Here is a 19,898-nt window from a genome sequence, read left to right on the forward strand (position 1 = left end):
AGAACACACAGGACCGATACCAATACTATACAGAGAACACACAGGACCGATACCGATACTGATACTATACAGAGAACACACAGGACCGATACTGATACTATACAGAGAACACACAGGACCGATACTGATACTATACAGAGAACATACAGGACCGATACCGATACTGATACTATACAGAGAACATACAGGACCGATAATGATACTATACAGAGAACATACAGGACCAATACCGATACTGATACTATACAGAGAACATACAGGACCGATACTGATACTATACAGAGAACACACAGGACCGATACTGATACTATACAGAGAACACAGGACCAATACCGATACTGATACTATACAGAGAACATACAGAACCGATACTGATACTATACAGAGAACACACAGGACCGATACTGATACTATACAGAGAACATACAGGACCGATACTGATACTATACAGAGAACATACAGGACCGATACTGATACTATACAGAGAACACACAGGACCGATACTGATACTATACAGAGAACATACAGGACCGATACCGATACTGATACTATACAGAGAACACACAGGACCGATAATGATACTATACAGAGAACATACAGGACCAATACCGATACTGATACTATACAGAGAACATACAGGACCGATACTATACAGAGAACATACAGGACCGATACTATACAGAGAACATACAGGACCCATACCGATACTATACAGAGAACACACAGAACCGATACTGATACTATACAGAGAACACACAGGACCGATACTGATGCTATACAGAGAACACACAGGACCGATACTGATACTATACAGAGAACATACAGGACCGATACTGATACTATACAGAGAACACACAGGACCGATACAGATACTATACAGAGAACATACCGGACCGATACTGATACTATAGAGAGAACATACAGGACCGATACTATACAGAGAACATACAGGACCGATACCGATACTATACAGAGAACATACAGGACCGATACAGCTACTATACGGAGAACATACAGGACCGATACAGATACTATAGAGAGAACATACAGGACCGATACTATACAGAGAACATACAAGACCGATACTGATACTATACAGAGAACATACAGGACCGATACTGATACTATACAGAGAACATACAGGACCGATACTGATACTATACAGAGAACATACAGGACCGATACTGATACTATACAGAGAACATACAAGACCGATACTAATACTATACAGAGAACATACAGGACCAATACCAATACTGATACTATACAGAGAACATACAGGACCAATACTGATACAATACAGAGAACATACAGGACCGATACTGATACTATACAGAGAACATACAGGACCGATACTGATACTATACAAAGAACATACAGGACCGATACTAATACTATACAGAGAACATACAGGACCAATACCGATACTGATACTATACAGAGAACATACAAGACCGATACTAATACTATACAGAGAACAAACAAGACCGATACTAATACTATACAGAGAACATACAAGACCGATACTAATACTATACAGAGAACATACAAGACCGATACTAATACTATACAGAGAACATACAGGACCGATACTATACAGAGAACATACAGGACCAATACCAATACTGATACTATACAGAGAACATACAGGACCGATACTAATACTATACAGAGAACATACAGGACCGATACTAATACTATACAGAGAACATACAGGACCAATACTGATACTATACAAAGAACATACAGGACCAATACCGATACTGATACTATACAGAGAACACACAGGACCGATACTAATACTATACAGAGAACATACAGGACCAATACCGATACTGATACTATACAGAGAACATACAGGACCGATACTGATACTATACAGAGAACACACAGGACCGATACTGATACTATACAAAGAACATACAGGACCAATACCGATACTGATACTATACAGAGAACATACAGGACCGATACTAATACTATACAGAGAACATACAGGACCAATACCGATACTGATACTATACAGAGAACATACAAGACCGATACTAATACTATACAGAGAACAAACAAGACCGATACTAATACTATACAGAGAACATACAAGACCGATACTAATACTATACAGAGAACATACAAGACCGATACTAATACTATACAGAGAACATACAGGACCGATACTATACAGAGAACATACAGGACCAATACCAATACTGATACTATACAGAGAACATACAGGACCGATACTAATACTATACAGAGAACACACAGGACTGATACTAATACTATACAGAGAACATACATCACTGATACTATAAAGAGAACATACAGGACCGATACTGATACTATACAGAGAACACACAGGACTGATACTAATACTATACAGAGAACATACAGGACCAATACCGATACTGATACTATACAGAGAACATACAAGACCGATACTAATACTATACAGAGAACATACAGGACCGATACTAATACTATACAGAGAACATACAGGACCAATACCGATACTGATACTATACAGAGAACATACAGGACCGATACTGATACTATACAGAGAACACACAGGACTGATACTAATACTATACAGAGAACACACAGGACTGATACTAATACTATACAGAGAACATACAGGACCAATACCGATACTGATACTATACAGAGAACATACAGGACCGATACTGATACTATACAGAGAACACACAGGACTGATACTAATACTATACAGAGAACATACAGGACCAATACCGATACTGATACTATACAGAGAACACACAGGACCGATACTGATACTATACAGAGAACACACAGGACTGATACTGATACTATACAGAGAACACACAGGACTGATACTAATACTATACAGAGAACACACAGGACCGATACTGATACTATACAGAGAACATACAGGACCAATACCGATACTGATACTATACAGAGAACACACAGGACCGATACTGATACTATACAGAGAACATACAGGACCGATACCGATACTGATACTATACAGAGAACATACAGGACCGATACTATACAGAGAACATACAGGACCAATACCGATACTGATACTATACAGAGAACATACAGGACCGATACTAATACTATACAGAGAACATACAAGACCGATACTAATACTATACAGAGAACATACAGGACCAATACCGATACTGATACTATACAGAGAACATACAAGACCGATACTAATACTATACAGAGAACATACAAGACCGATACTAATACTATACAGAGAACATACAGGACCGATACAGCTACTATACGGAGAACATACAGGACCGATACTGATACTATACAGAGAACACACAGGACCGATACTGATGCTATACAGAGAACATACAGGACCAATACCGATACTGATACTATACAGAGAACATACATCACTAATACTATAAAGAGAACATATAGGACCGATACTGATACTATACACTATAAACACACACACACACCACATACATCATGTATACCATACACTATACACACACACACACACCATGTATACCATAAACTATATACACACACCACATACATCATGTATACCATACACTATACACACACACCACATACATCATGTATACCATACACTATACACACACACACACCATGTATACCATACACTATACACACACACCACATACATCATGTATACCATACACTATACACACACACACACACCATGTATACCATACACTATACACACACACCATGTATACCATACACTATACACACACACACACACCATGTATACCATACACTATACACACACACACCACATACATCATGTATACCATACACTATACACACACACACACCATGTATACCATACACTATACACACACACCACATACATCATGTATACCATACACTATACACACACACACACCATGTATACCATACACTATACACACACACCACATACATCATGTATACCATACACTATACACACACACACACACACAATGTATACCATACACTATACACACACACACACCACATACATCATGTATACCATACACTATACACACACACACCATGTATACCATACACTATACACACACACCACATACATCATGTATACCATACACTATACACACACCATGTATACCATACACTATACACACACACCACATACATCATGTATACCATACACTATACACACACACACCATGTATACCATACACTATACACACACACCACATACATCATGTATACCATACACTATACACACACCATGTATACCATACACTATACACACACACACACACCACATACATCATGTATACCATACACTATTACGCACACCACATACATCATGTATACCATACACTATACACACACACACCACATACATCATGTATACCATACACTATACACACACACACACATACCATGTATACCATACACTATACACACACAATGTATACCATACACTATACACACACAATGTATACCATACACTATACACACACACCACATACATCATGTATACCATACACTATACACACACACACCATGTATACCATACACTATACACACACACCACATACATCATGTATACCATACACTATACACACACACACACACACACCACATACATCATGTATACCATACACTATTACGCACACCACATACATCATGTATACCATACACTATACACACACACCACATACATCATGTATACCATACACTATACACACAACCACATACATCATGTATACCATACACTATACACACACAACCACATACATCCTGTATACCATACACTATATACACACACACCACATACATCATGTATACCATACACTATATACACACACACCACACATAATGTATACCATACACTATACACACACCACATATATCATGTATACCATACACTATATACACACACACACACACACACCACATATATATCATGTATACCATACACTATACACACACATACATCATGTATACCATACACTATACACAAACACCACACACATCATTTATACTATACACACACACACACCACATACATCATGTATACCATACACTATACACACACATACATCATGTATACCATACACTATACACACACACACACACCACATACATCATGTATACCATACACTATACACATACATACATCATGTATACCATACACTATACACACACACACACACCACATACATCATGTATACCATACACTATACACATACATACATCATGTATACCATACACTATACACACACACACACACCACATACATCATGTATACCATACACTATACACATACATACATCATGTATACCATACACTATACACACACACACCATGTATACCATACACTATGGAAAGTGAAAAAATGGAGATCAGCTCACCTTGTTGTTGTATAGTTCGGATATCAATGCATTGAGGGAGGGTGCACGGTTCCAGGCGGTGGCTAGCCGTCAATAGATGAATGGAATGGAAAGAAGGTGCGGATCCAGCACTCCAAGGTAAGTTAAAAATCTTATATTTTATTCAATCATGTTAAAATACAGCAGAGCTATGTGTGCTGTGTGGCCCAGTAGATTGACGCGTTTCGCGCATGCGCGCTTAGTCATAATCAGATTATGACTAAGCGCGCATGCGCGAAACGCGTGAATCTACTGGGCCACACAGCACACATAGCTCTGCTGTATTTTAACATGATTGAATAAAATATAAGATTTTTAACTTACCTTGGAGTGCTGGATCCGCACCTTCTTTCCATTCCATATACCATACACTATACACACACACACCATATACATAATGTATACCATACACTATACACACACACACCACATACATCATGTATACCATACACTACACACACACACACACAAAACACATACATCATGTATACCATACACTATATACACACACACACACACCACATACATCATGTATACCATACACTATACACACACACCACATACATCATGTATACCATACACTATACACACAGTACTCACCTTGCAGGCACAGGAAGGGCCGGACACCACTCGGACACCCGGGGATGCTGTATATATTCGGTGTAGTTCAGTGTATACACACACAGGTGAGAGCCTGGAGCACAATACAGGAGGCAGTCAAATACGCTGGGGATACACTGTATCTACACAACAGCTTCCTCCACTGCAAGGAGGCAATTCTACCACACCCTCACAGCAGCACAGAGGATTACACTTCTTCTAATGAGGGCCCTCACATCACCATCATGTAACCCCCGAGACATATCACCTGATCCTTCTCACCACCCACCACACTGCCCGGATCCGGATTCCCACATCACCGCAGAGACACCCACACACTCACCATTGTTCTTCGCAAAGTGCTGCAGATCCTGCAGAGAGGCCAGCGGTTCCTGGGGACAACTGGTCACACACAGAGCGATGGAGGTAATGCGGAGGTCTCTGAACTGCAGATTACAGGAATTCAGGAAGAAGACGTGTCTGCAAAGAGAAGGGATCCCTCATAGTGATGACACCGTCATGTATAACACAGGGGATCCCTCATAGTGACGACCCCCATCATGTATAACACAGGGGATCCCTCATAGTGACGACCCCCATCATGTATAACAGAGGGGATCCCTCATAGTGACGACCCCCATCATGTATAACAGAGGGGATCCCTCATAGTGACGACCCCAGTCATGTATAACACAGGGGATCCCTCATAGTGACGACCCCCATCATGTATAACACAGGGGATCCCTCATAGTGACGACCTCCATCATGTATAACACAGGGGATCCCTCATAGTGACGACCTCAGTCATGTATAACAGAGGGGATCCCTCATAGTGACGACCACCATCATGTATAACAGAGGGGATCCCTCATAGTGACGACCTCCATCATGTATAAAAGAGGGGATCCCTCATAGTGACGACCACCATCATGTATAAAAGAGGGGATCCCTCATAGTGACGACCACCATCATGTATAAAAGAGGGGATCCCTCATAGTGACGACCTCAGTCATGTATAACACAGGGGATCCCTCATAGTGACAACCCCAGTCATGGATAAAAAAGGGGATCCCTCATAGTGACGACCCCCATCATGTATAACACAGGGAATCCATCATAATTGACGACTCCATCATGTATAACAGAGGGGATCCCTCATAGTGACGACTCCCGTCATGTAAAACAGAGGGGATCCCTCATAGTGACGACCCCCGTCATGTATAACACGGGATCCCTCATAGTGACGACCTCCGTCATGTACAACAGAGGGGATCCCTCATAGTGACGACCTCAGTCATGTGTAACACAGGGGATCCCTCATAGTGACAACCCCAGTCATGGATAAAAGAGTGGATCCCTCATAGTGACGACCCCTATCATGTATAACAGAGGGGATCCCTCATAGTGACGACCCCCATCATGTATAACACGGGATCCCTCATAGTGACGACCCCCCCTCATGTATAACAGAGGGGATCCCTCATAGTGACGACCCCCCCTCATGTATAACAGAGGGATCCCTCATAGTGACGACCCCCATCATGTACAACAGAGGGGATCCCTCATAGTGACGACCCCCATCATGTATAACACAGGGGATCCCTCATAGTGACGACCCCCATCATGTATAACAGAGGGGATCCCTCATAGTGACGACCCCCATCATGTATAACAGAGGGGATCCCTCATAGTGACGACCTCAGTCATGTATAACACAGGGGATCCCTCATAGTGACAACCCCAGTCATGTATAACAGAGGGGATCCCTCATAGTCTTGACCCCCATCATGTGTAACAGAGGGGATCCCCCATAGTGAAGACCCCCATCATGTATAACAGAGGGGATCCCTCATAGTGACGACCCCCATCGTGTATAACAGAGGGGATCCCTCATAGTGACGACCCCCATCATGTATAACCTGGGGGATCCCTCATAGTGACGACCACCGTCATGTATAACACGGGGGATCCCTCATAGTGATGACTCCATCATGTATAACAGAGGCGATCCCTCACAGTGACGACCCCCATCATGTATAACAGAGGGGATCCCTCATAGTGACGACCCCCGTCAAGTATAACACGGGGGATCCCTCATAGTGACGACCCCCATCATGTATAACACAGGGGATCCCTCATAGTGACGACCTCCGTCATGGATAACACAGAGGATCCCTCATAGTACGACCCCCATCATGTATAACAGAGGGGATCCCTCATAGTGACGACTCCCGTCATGTGTAACACAGGGGATCCCTCATAGTGACGACCCCCATCATGTATAACACGGGATCCCTCATAGTGACGACCCCCCCCCCTCATGTATAACAGAGGGGATCCCTCATAGTGACGACCCCCCCTCATGTATAACAGAGGGATCCCTCATAGTGACGACCCCCATCATGTATAACACAGGGAATCCCTCATAGTGACGACCCCCGTCATGTATAACACAGGGAATCCCTCATAGTGACGACCCCCCCCTCATGTATAACAGAGGGAATGCCTCATAGTGACGACCCCCATCATGTATAACACAGGGAATCCCTCATAGTGACGACCCCCCTCATGTATAACACAGGGAATCCCTCATAGTGACGACCCCCATCATGTATAACACAGGGGATCCCTCATAGTGACGACCCCCGTCATGTATAACAGAGTGGATCCCTCATAGTGACGACCCCCGTCATGTATAACAGAGGGGATCCCTCATAGTGACGACCCCCGTCATGTATAACAGAGGGGATCCCTCATAGTCATGACCCCCATCAGGTGTAACAGAGGGGATCCCTCATAGTATTGACCCCCATCATGTGTAACAGAGGGGATCCCCCATAGTGACGACCCCCATCATGTATAACAGAGGGGATCCCTCATAGTGACGACCCTCGTCATGTATAACAGAGGGGATCCCTCATAGTGACGACCCCCGTCATGTATAACAGAGAGGATCCCTCATAGTGACGACCCCCATCATGTATAACCTGGGGGATCCCTCATAGTGACAACCACCGTCATGTATAACACGGGGGATCCCTCATAGTGACGACTCCATCATGTATAACAGAGGGGATCCCTCATAGTGACGACCCCCGTCATGTATAACACGGGGGATCCCTCATAGTGACGACCCCCATCATGTATAACACAGGGGATCCCTAATAGTGACGACGCTGTCATGTATAACAGAGGGAATCCCTCATAGTGACGACCCCCATCATGTATAACAGAGGGGATCCCTCATAGTGACGACCCCCATCATGTATAACACAGGGGATCCCTAATAGTGACGACGCTGTCATGTATAACAGAGGGAATCCCTCATAGTGACGACCCCCATCATGTATAACAGAGGGAATCCCTCATAGTGACGACCCCCATCATGTATAACAGAGAGGATCCCTCATAGTGACGACCCCCATCATGTATAACCTGGGGGATCCCTCATAGTGACGACCACCGTCATGTATAACACGGGGGATCCCTCATAGTGATGACTCCATCATGTATAACAGAGGCGATCCCTCATAGTGACGATTCCCGTCATGTATAACAGAGGAGATCCCTCACAGTGACGACCCCCATCATGTATAACAGAGGGGATCCCTCATAGTGACGACCCCCGTCAAGTATAACACGGGGGATCCCCCATAGTGACGACCCCCATCATGTATAACACAGGGGATCCCTCATAGTGACGACCTCCGTCATGGATAACACAGAGGATCCCTCATAGTACGACCCCCATCATGTATAACAGAGGGGATCCCTCATAGTGACGACTCCCGTCATGTGTAACATGGGATCCCTCATAGTGACGACCCCCCCCCTCATGTATAACAGAGGGGATCCCTCATAGTGACGACCCCCCCTCATGTATAACAGAGGGATCCCTCATAGTGACGACCCCCATCATGTATAACAGAGGGGATCCCTCATAGTGACGACTCCCTTCATGTATAACACCGGGGATCCCTCATAGTGACGACCCCCATCATGTATAACAGAGGGGATCCCTCATAGTGACGACCCCCGTCATGTATAACACGGGATCCCTCATAGTGACGACCCCCCTCATGTATAACACAGGGAATCCCTCATAGTGAAGACCCCCGTCATGTATAACACAGGGAATCCCTCATAATTGACGACCCCCGTCATGTATAACAGAGGGGATCCCTCATAGTGACGACCCCTATCATGTATAACAGAGGGGATCCCCCATAGTGACGACCCCCATCATGTATAACAGAGGGGATCCCCCATAGTGACGACCCCCATCATGTATAACAGAAGGGATCCCTCATAGTGACAACCCCAGTCATGGATAAAAGAGGGGATCCCTCATAGTGACCACCCCCATCATGTATAACACAGGGGATCCCTCATAGTGACGACTCCATCATGTATAACAGAGGGGATCCCTCATAGTGACGACCCCCGTCATGTATAACAGAGGGATCCCTCATAGTGACGACCCCCGTCGTGTATAACAAGGGGGTTCCCCCATAGTGACGACCCCTATCATGTATAACAGAGGGGATCCCTCATAGTGACGACTTCATCATGTATAACACAGGGGATCCCTCATAGTGACGACCCCCGTCATGGATAACAGAGGGGATCCCTCATAGTGACGACCACCATCATGTATAACACAGGGGATCCCTCATAGTGACGACCCCCATCGTGTATAACAGAGGGGATCCCTCATAGTGACGACCTCCGTCATGTGTAACACAGGGGATCCCTCATAGTAACAACCCCCATCATGTATAACAGAGGGGATCCCTCTTAGTGACCACCCCCGTCATGTATAACACAGGGGATCCCTAATAGTGACGACGCTGTCATGTATAACAGAGGGGATCCCTAATAGTGACGACGCTGTCATGTATAACACAGGGAATCCCTCAGTGACGACCCCCATCATGTATAACAGAGGGGATCCCTCATAGTGACGACCCCCCCTCATGTATAACAGAGGGGATCCCTAATAGTGACGACGCTGTCATGTATAACACAGGGAATCCCTCAGTGACGACCCCCATCATGTATAACAGAGGGGATCCCTCATAGTGACGACCCCCCCTCATGTATAACAGAGGGATCCCTCATAGTGACGACCCCCATCATGTACAACAGAGGGGATCCCTCATAGTGACGACCCCCATCATGTATAACACAGGGGATCCCTCATAGTGACGACGCTGTCATGTATAACAGAGGGGATCCCTAATAGTCACGACCCCCATCGTGTATAACAGAGGGGATCCCTCATAGTGACGACCTCCGTCATGTGTAACACAGGGGATCCCTCATAGTAACAACCCCCATCATGTATAACAGAGGGGATCCCTCTTAGTGACCACCCCCGTCATGTATAACACAGGGGATCCCTAATAGTGACGACGCTGTCATGTATAACAGAGGGGATCCCTAATAGTGACGACGCTGTCATGTATAACACAGGGAATCCCTCAGTGACGACCCCCATCATGTATAACAGAGGGGATCCCTCATAGTGACGACCCCCCCCTCATGTATAACAGAGGGGATCCCTAATAGTGACGACGCTGTCATGTATAACACAGGGAATCCCTCAGTGACGACCCCCATCATGTATAACAGAGGGGATCCCTCATAGTGACGACCCCCCCTCATGTATAACAGAAGGGATCCCTAATAGTGACGACCCCCATCATGTATAACAGAGGGATCCCTCATAGTGACGACCCCCATCATGTACAACAGAGGGGATCCCTCATAGTGACGACCCCCATCATGTATAACACAGGGGATCCCTCATAGTGACGACCCCCATCATGTATAACAGAGGGGATCCCTCATAGTGACGACCCCCATCATGTATAACAGAGGGGATCCCTCATAGTGACGACCTCAGTCATGTATAACACAGGGGATCCCTCATAGTGACAACCCCAGTCATGTATAACAGAGGGGATCCCTCATAGTCTTGACCCCCATCATGTGTAACAGAGGGGATCCCCCATAGTGAAGACCCCCATCATGTATAACAGAGGGGATCCCTCAAAGTGATGACCCCCGTCATGTATAACACAGGGAATCCCTCATAGTCATGACCCCCATCATGTATAACAAGGGGATCCCCCATAGTGACGACCCCTATCATGTATAACAGAGGGGATCCCTCATAGTGATGACCCCCATCATGTATAACCTGGGGGATCCCTCATAGTGACGACCACCGTCATGTATAACACGGGGGATCCCTCATAGTGATGACTCCATCATGTATAACAGAGGCGATCCCTCATAGTGACGATTCCCGTCATGTATAACAGAGGAGATCCCTCACAGTGACGACCCCCATCATGTATAACAGAGGGGATCCCTCATAGTGACGACCCCCGTCAAGTATAACACGGGGGATCCCTCATAGTGACGACCCCCATCATGTATAACACAGGGGATCCCTCATAGTGACGACCTCCGTCATGGATAACACAGAGGATCCCTCATAGTACGACCCCCATCATGTATAACAGAGGGGATCCCTCATAGTGACGACTCCCGTCATGTGTAACACAGGGGATCCCTCATAGTGACGACCCCCATCATGTATAACACGGGATCCCTCATAGTGACGACCCCCCCCCCTCATGTATAACAGAGGGGATCCCTCATAGTGACGACCCCCCCTCATGTATAACAGAGGGATCCCTCATAGTGACGACCCCCATCATGTATAACACAGGGAATCCCTCATAGTGACGACCCCCGTCATGTATAACACAGGGAATCCCTCATAGTGACGACCCCCCCCTCATGTATAACAGAGGGAATGCCTCATAGTGACCACCCCCATCATGTATAACACAGGGGATCCCTCATAGTGACGACCCCCGTCATGTATAACAGAGTGGATCCCTCATAGTGACGACCCCCGTCATGTATAACAGAGGAGATCCCTCATAGTGACGACCCCCGTCATGTATAACAGAGGGGATCCCTCATAGTCATGACCCCCATCAGGTGTAACAGAGGGGATCCCTCATAGTATTGACCCCCATCATGTGTAACAGAGGGGATCCCCCATAGTGACGACCCCCATCATGTATAACAGAGGGGATCCCTCATAGTGACGACCCTCGTCATGTATAACAGAGGGGATCCCTCATAGTGACGACCCCCATCATGTATAACCTGGGGGATCCCTCATAGTGACAACCACCGTCATGTATAACACGGGGGATCCCTCATAGTGATGACTCCATCATGTATAACAGAGGGGATCCCTCATAGTGACGACCCTAGTCATGTATAACACGGGGGATCCCTCATAGTGACGACCCCCATCATGTATAACACAGGGGATCCCTAATAGTGACGACGCTGTCATGTATAACAGAGGGAATCCCTCATAGTGACGACTCCCTTCATGTATAACACGGGATCCCTCATAGTGACGACCTCCGTCATGTATAACAGAGGGGATCCCTCATAGTGACGACCCCCGTCATGTATAACACGGGATCCCTCATAGTGACGACCCCCCTCATGTATAACACAGGGAATCCCTCATAGTGACGACCCCCCCCTCATGTATAACACAGGGAATCCCTCATAATTGACGACCCCCGTCATGTATAACAGAGGGGATCCCTCATAGTGACGACCCCTATCATGTATAACAGAGGGGATCCCCCATAGTGACGACCCCCATCATGTATAACAGAGGGGATCCCCCATAGTGACGACCCCCATCATGTATAACAGAAGGGATCCCTCATAGTGACAACCCCAGTCATGGATAAAGGAGGGGATCCCTCATAGTGACCACCCCCATCATGTATAACACAGGGGATCCCTCATAGTGACGACTCCATCATGTATAACAGAGGGGATCCCTCATAGTGACGACCCCCGTCATGTATAACACGGGATCCCTCATAGTGACGACCCCCGTCGTGTATAACAAGGGGGTTCCCCCATAGTGACGACCCCTATCATGTATAACAGAGGGGATCCCTCATAGTGACGACTTCATCATGTATAACACAGGGGATCCCTCATAGTGACGACCCCCGTCATGGATAACAGAGGGGATCCCTCATAGTGACGACCACCATCATGTATAACACAGGGGATCCCTCATAGTGACGACCCCCATCGTGTATAACAGAGGGGATCCCTCATAGTGACGACCTCCGTCATGTGTAACACAGGGGATCCCTCATAGTAACAACCCCCATCATGTATAACAGAGGGGATCCCTCTTAGTGACCACCCCCGTCATGTATAACACAGGGGATCCCTAATAGTGACGACGCTGTCATGTATAACAGAGGGGATCCCTAATAGTGACGACGCTGTCATGTATAACACAGGGAATCCCTCAGTGACGACCCCCATCATGTATAACAGAGGGGATCCCTCATAGTGACGACCCCCCCTCATGTATAACAGAGGGGATCCCTAATAGTGACGACGCTGTCATGTATAACAGAGGGGATCCCTCATAGTGACGACCCCTGTCATGTATAACAGAGGGGATCCCTCATAGTGACGACCCCCATCATGTATAACACAGGGGATCCCTCATAGTGACGACCCCCATCATGTATAACAGAGGGGATCCCTCATAGTGACGACCCCCCTCATGTATAACACAGGGGATCCCTCATAGTGACGACCCCCGCCATGGATAACAGAAGGATCCCTCATAGTGACGACCCCCGTCATGTATAACAGAGGGATCCCTCATAGTGACCACCCCCATCATGTATAACACAGGGGATCCCTCATAGTGACGACCCCCGCCATGGATAACAGAAGGATCCCTCATAATGACGACCCCCGTCATGTATAACAGAGGGGATCCCTCATAGTGACCACCCCCGTCATGTATAACACAGGGGATCCCTCATAGTGACGACCCCCGTCATGTATAACAGAGAGGATCCCTCATAGTGACGACCCCCGCCATGGATAACAGAAGGATCCCTCATAGTGACGACCCCTATCATGTATAACAGAGGGGATCCCTCATAGTGACCACCCCCGTCATGTATAACACAGGGGATCCCTCATAGTGACCACCCCCATCATGTATAACACAGGGGATCCCTCATAGTGACGACCCCCATCATGTATAACAGAGGGATCCCTCATAGTGACGACCCCCATCATGTATAACAGAGGGGATCCCTCATAGTGACCACCCCCGTCATGTATAACAGAGGGGATCCCTCATAGTGACGACGCTGTCATGTATAACACAGGGAATCCCTCAGTGACGACCCCCATCATGTATAACAGAGGGGATCCCTCATAGTGACGACCCCCCCTCATGTATAACAGAGGGGATCCCTAATAGTGACGACGCTGTCATGTATAACAGAGGGGATCCCTCATAGTGACGACCCCTGTCATGTATAACAGAGGGGATCCCTCATAGTGACGACCCCCATCATGTATAACACAGGGGATCCCTCATAGTGACGACCCCCATCATGTATAACAGAGGGGATCCCTCATAGTGACGACCCCCCTCATGTATAACACAGGGGATCCCTCATAGTGACGACCCCCGCCATGGATAACAGAAGGATCCCTCATAGTGACGACCCCCGTCATGTATAACAGAGGGATCCCTCATAGTGACCACCCCCATCATGTATAACACAGGGGATCCCTCATAGTGACGACCCCCGCCATGGATAACAGAAGGATCCCTCATAATGACGACCCCCGTCATGTATAACAGAGGGGATCCCTCATAGTGACCACCCCCGTCATGTATAACACAGGGGATCCCTCATAGTGACGACCCCCGTCATGTATAACAGAGAGGATCCCTCATAGTGACGACCCCCGCCATGGATAACAGAAGGATCCCTCATAGTGACGACCCCTATCATGTATAACAGAGGGGATCCCTCATAGTGACCACCCCCGTCATGTATAACACAGGGGATCCCTCATAGTGACCACCCCCATCATGTATAACACAGGGGATCCCTCATAGTGACGACCCCCATCATGTATAACAGAGGGATCCCTCATAGTGACGACCCCCATCATGTATAACAGAGGGGATCCCTCATAGTGACCACCCCCGTCATGTATAACACAGGGGATCCCTCATAGTGACCACCCCCATCATGTATAACACAGATAACACAGGGGATCTGCCCTCTAATATTCCAAATCATAGTAAAGCCCCCCTAAGATGAGGCTGGTGGAGTCCCGTTTTGGGCCAGGACTATGTCCTCTATCCAACACACCATGTACCTTCTGGCCGTCATGTCTTGTCCGGAGAGCGGAGCATTCGGGATCGGAGAGTTTCTTTTCCCGCAAACATTCCCATAACTATCATATCCGAAGACGAGTCTCTCTGCAGCGCCGGCCGTCAGGGCGTAACCACTAATAAAGACCTGGAGGAGCAAGCGGAGAGGACGTCATACATCAGTATCACCTATAGGACGTCACACAGGAGATCTATACATCAGTACCTATAGGACGTCACACAGGAGATCCATACATCAGTACCTATAGGACGTCACACAGGAGATCCATACATCAGTATCTATAGGACGTCACACAGGAGATCCATACATCAGTATCTATAGGACGTCACACAGGAGATCCATACATCAGTATCTATAGGACGTCACACAGGAGATCCATACATCAGTATCTATAGGACGTCACACAGGAGATCCATACATCAGTATCTATAGGACGTCGCACAGGAGATCCATACATCAGTATCTATAGGACGTCGCACAGGAGATCCATACATCAGTACCTATAGGACGTCACACAGGAGATCCATACATCAGTATCACCTATAGGACGTCACACAGGAGATCCATACATCAGTATCACCTATAGGACGTCACACAGGAGATCCATACATCAGTATCACCTATAGGACGTCACACAGGAGATCCATACATCAGTACCTATAGGACGTCACACAGGAGATCCATACATCAGTATCACCTATAGGACGTCACACAGGAGATCCATACATCAGTATCTATAGGACGTCACATAGGAGATCCATACATCAGTATCTATAGGACGTCACACAGGAGATCCATACATCAGTATCTATAGGACGTCACACAGGAGATCCATACATCAGTATCACCTATAGGACGTCACACAGGAGATCCATACATCAGTATCTATAGGACGTCACACAGGAGATCCATACATCAGTATCACCTATAGGACGTCACACAGGAGATCCATACATCAGTATCTATAGGACGTCACACAGGAGATCCATACATCAGTATCACCTATAGGACATCACACAGGAGATCCATACATCAGTACCTATAGGACGTCACACAGGAGATCCATACATCAGTATCACCTATAAGACGTCACACAGGAGATCCATACATCAGTATCACCTATAGGACGTCACACAGGAGATCCATACATCAGTATCTATAGGACGTCACACAGGAGATCCATACATCAGTATCACCTATAGGACGTCACACAGGAGATCCATACATCAGTATCTATAGGACGTCACACAGGAGATCCATACATCAGTATCACCTATAGGACGTCACACAGGAGATCCATACATCAGTACCTATAGGACGTCACACAGGAGATCCATACATCAGTACCTATAGGACGTCACACAGGAGATCCATACATCAGTATCACCTATAGGACGTCACACAGGAGATCCATACATCAGTATCACCTATAGGACGTCACACAGGAGATCCATACATCAGTATCTATAGGACGTCACACAGGAGATCCATACATCAGTATCACCTATAGGACGTCACACAGGAGATCCATACATCAGTACCTATAGGACGTCACACAGGAGATCCATACATCAGTATCTATAGGACGTCACACAGGAGATCCATACATCAGTACCTATAGGACGTCACACAGGAGATCCATACATCAGTATCTATAGGACGTCACACAGGAGATCCATACATCAGTATCTATAGGACGTCACACAGGAGATCCATACATCAGTATCTATAGGACGTCACATAGGAGATCCATACATCAGTATCTATAGGACGTCACACAGGAGATCCATACATCAGTATCACCTATAGGACGTCACACAGGAGATCCATACATCAGTATCTATAGGACGTCACACAGGAGATCCATACATCAGTATCACCTATAGGATGTCACACAGGAGATCCATACATCAGTATCTATAGGACGTCACACAGGAGATCCATACATCAGTATCTATAGGACGTCACACAGGAGATCCATACATCAGTATCACCTATAGGACGCCACACAGGAGATCCATACATCAGTATCACCTATAGGACGTCACACAGGAGATCCATACATCAGTATCTATAGGACGTCACACAGGAGATCCATACATCAGTATCACCTATAGGACGTCGCACAGGAGATCCATACATCAGTATCTATAGGACGTCACACAGGAGATCCATACATCAGTATCACCTATAGGACGTCACACAGGAGATCCATACATCAGTACCTATAGGACGTCACACAGGAGATCCATACATCAGTATCTAAAGGACGTCACACAGGAGATCCATACATCAGTATCTATAGGACGTCACACAGGAGATCCATACATCAGTATCTATAGGACGTCACACAGGAGATCCATACATCAGTATCACCTATAGGACGTCGCACAGGAGATCCATACATCAGTATCTATAGGACGTCACACAGGAGATCCATACATCAGTATCTATAGGACGTCACACAGGAGATCCATACATCAGTATCACCTATAGGACGTCACACAGGAGATCCATACATCAGTATCTATAGGACGTCACACAGGAGATCCATACATCAGTACCTATAGGACGTCACACAGGAGATCCATACATCAGTACCTATAGGACGTCACACAGGAGATCCATACATCAGTATCTATAGGACGTCACACAGGAGATCCATACATCAGTATCACCTATAGGACGTCACACAGGAGATCCATACATCAGTATCACCTATAGGACGTCACACAGGAGATCCATACATCAGTACCTATAGGACGTCACACAGGAGATCCATACATCAGTATCACCTATAGGACGTCACAACAGGAGATCCATACATCAGTATCTATAGGACGTCACACAGGAGATCCATACATCAGTATCTATAGGACGTCACACAGGAGATCCATACATCAGTATCTATAGGACGTCACACAGGAGATCCATACATCAGTACCTATAGGACGTCCACACAGGAGATCCATACATCAGTATCTATAGGACGTCACACAGGAGATCCATACATCAGTATCACCTATAGGACGTCACACAGGAGATCCATACATCAGTATCACCTATAGGACGTCACACAGGAGATCCATACATCAGTACCTATAGGACGTCACACAGGAGATCCATACATCAGTATCACCTATAGGACGTCACACAGGAGATCCATACATCAGTATCTATAGGACGTCACACAGGAGATCCATACATCAGTATCTATAGGACGTCACACAGGAGATCCATACATCAGTATCTATAGGACGTCACACAGGAGATCCATACATCAGTACCTATAGGACGTCACACAGGAGATCCATACATCAGTATCTATAGGACGTCACACAGGAGATCCATACATCAGTATCACCTATAGGACGTCACACAGGAGATCCATACATCAGTATCACCTATAGGACGTCACACAGGAGATCCATACATCAGTATCACCTATAGGACGTCACACAGGAGATCCATACATCAGTATCACCTATAGGACGTCACACAGGAGATCCATACATCAGTATCTATAGGACGTCACACAGGAGATCCATACATCAGTATCACCTATAGGACGTCACACAGGAGATCCATACATCAGTACCTA

At 46.1% G+C, this 19,898-nt stretch overlaps 1 protein-coding gene across 2 annotated transcripts in view; it reads right to left on the reverse strand.

Annotated features, from left to right (window-relative positions):
• Positions 1 to 19,898, reverse strand: part of SLC44A3 (solute carrier family 44 member 3) — a 70,750-nt gene that overhangs the window by 34,976 nt on the left and 15,876 nt on the right. For both annotated transcript variants that reach the window (XM_069967726.1, XM_069967725.1), the window contains exons 4-6: positions 16,281 to 16,423; positions 6,343 to 6,479; positions 6,000 to 6,093 (exon numbers count right to left, since the gene is read on the reverse strand). In XM_069967726.1, coding sequence (XP_069823827.1) covers positions 6,000 to 6,093; positions 6,343 to 6,479; positions 16,281 to 16,423 — 374 coding nt within the window. The remainder of the gene's footprint in view (positions 1 to 5,999; positions 6,094 to 6,342; positions 6,480 to 16,280; positions 16,424 to 19,898) is intronic.

This window comes from Dendropsophus ebraccatus, chromosome 4 (genome assembly GCF_027789765.1).
Source record: "Dendropsophus ebraccatus isolate aDenEbr1 chromosome 4, aDenEbr1.pat, whole genome shotgun sequence".
Lineage (NCBI taxonomy): Eukaryota > Metazoa > Chordata > Amphibia > Anura > Hylidae > Dendropsophus > Dendropsophus ebraccatus.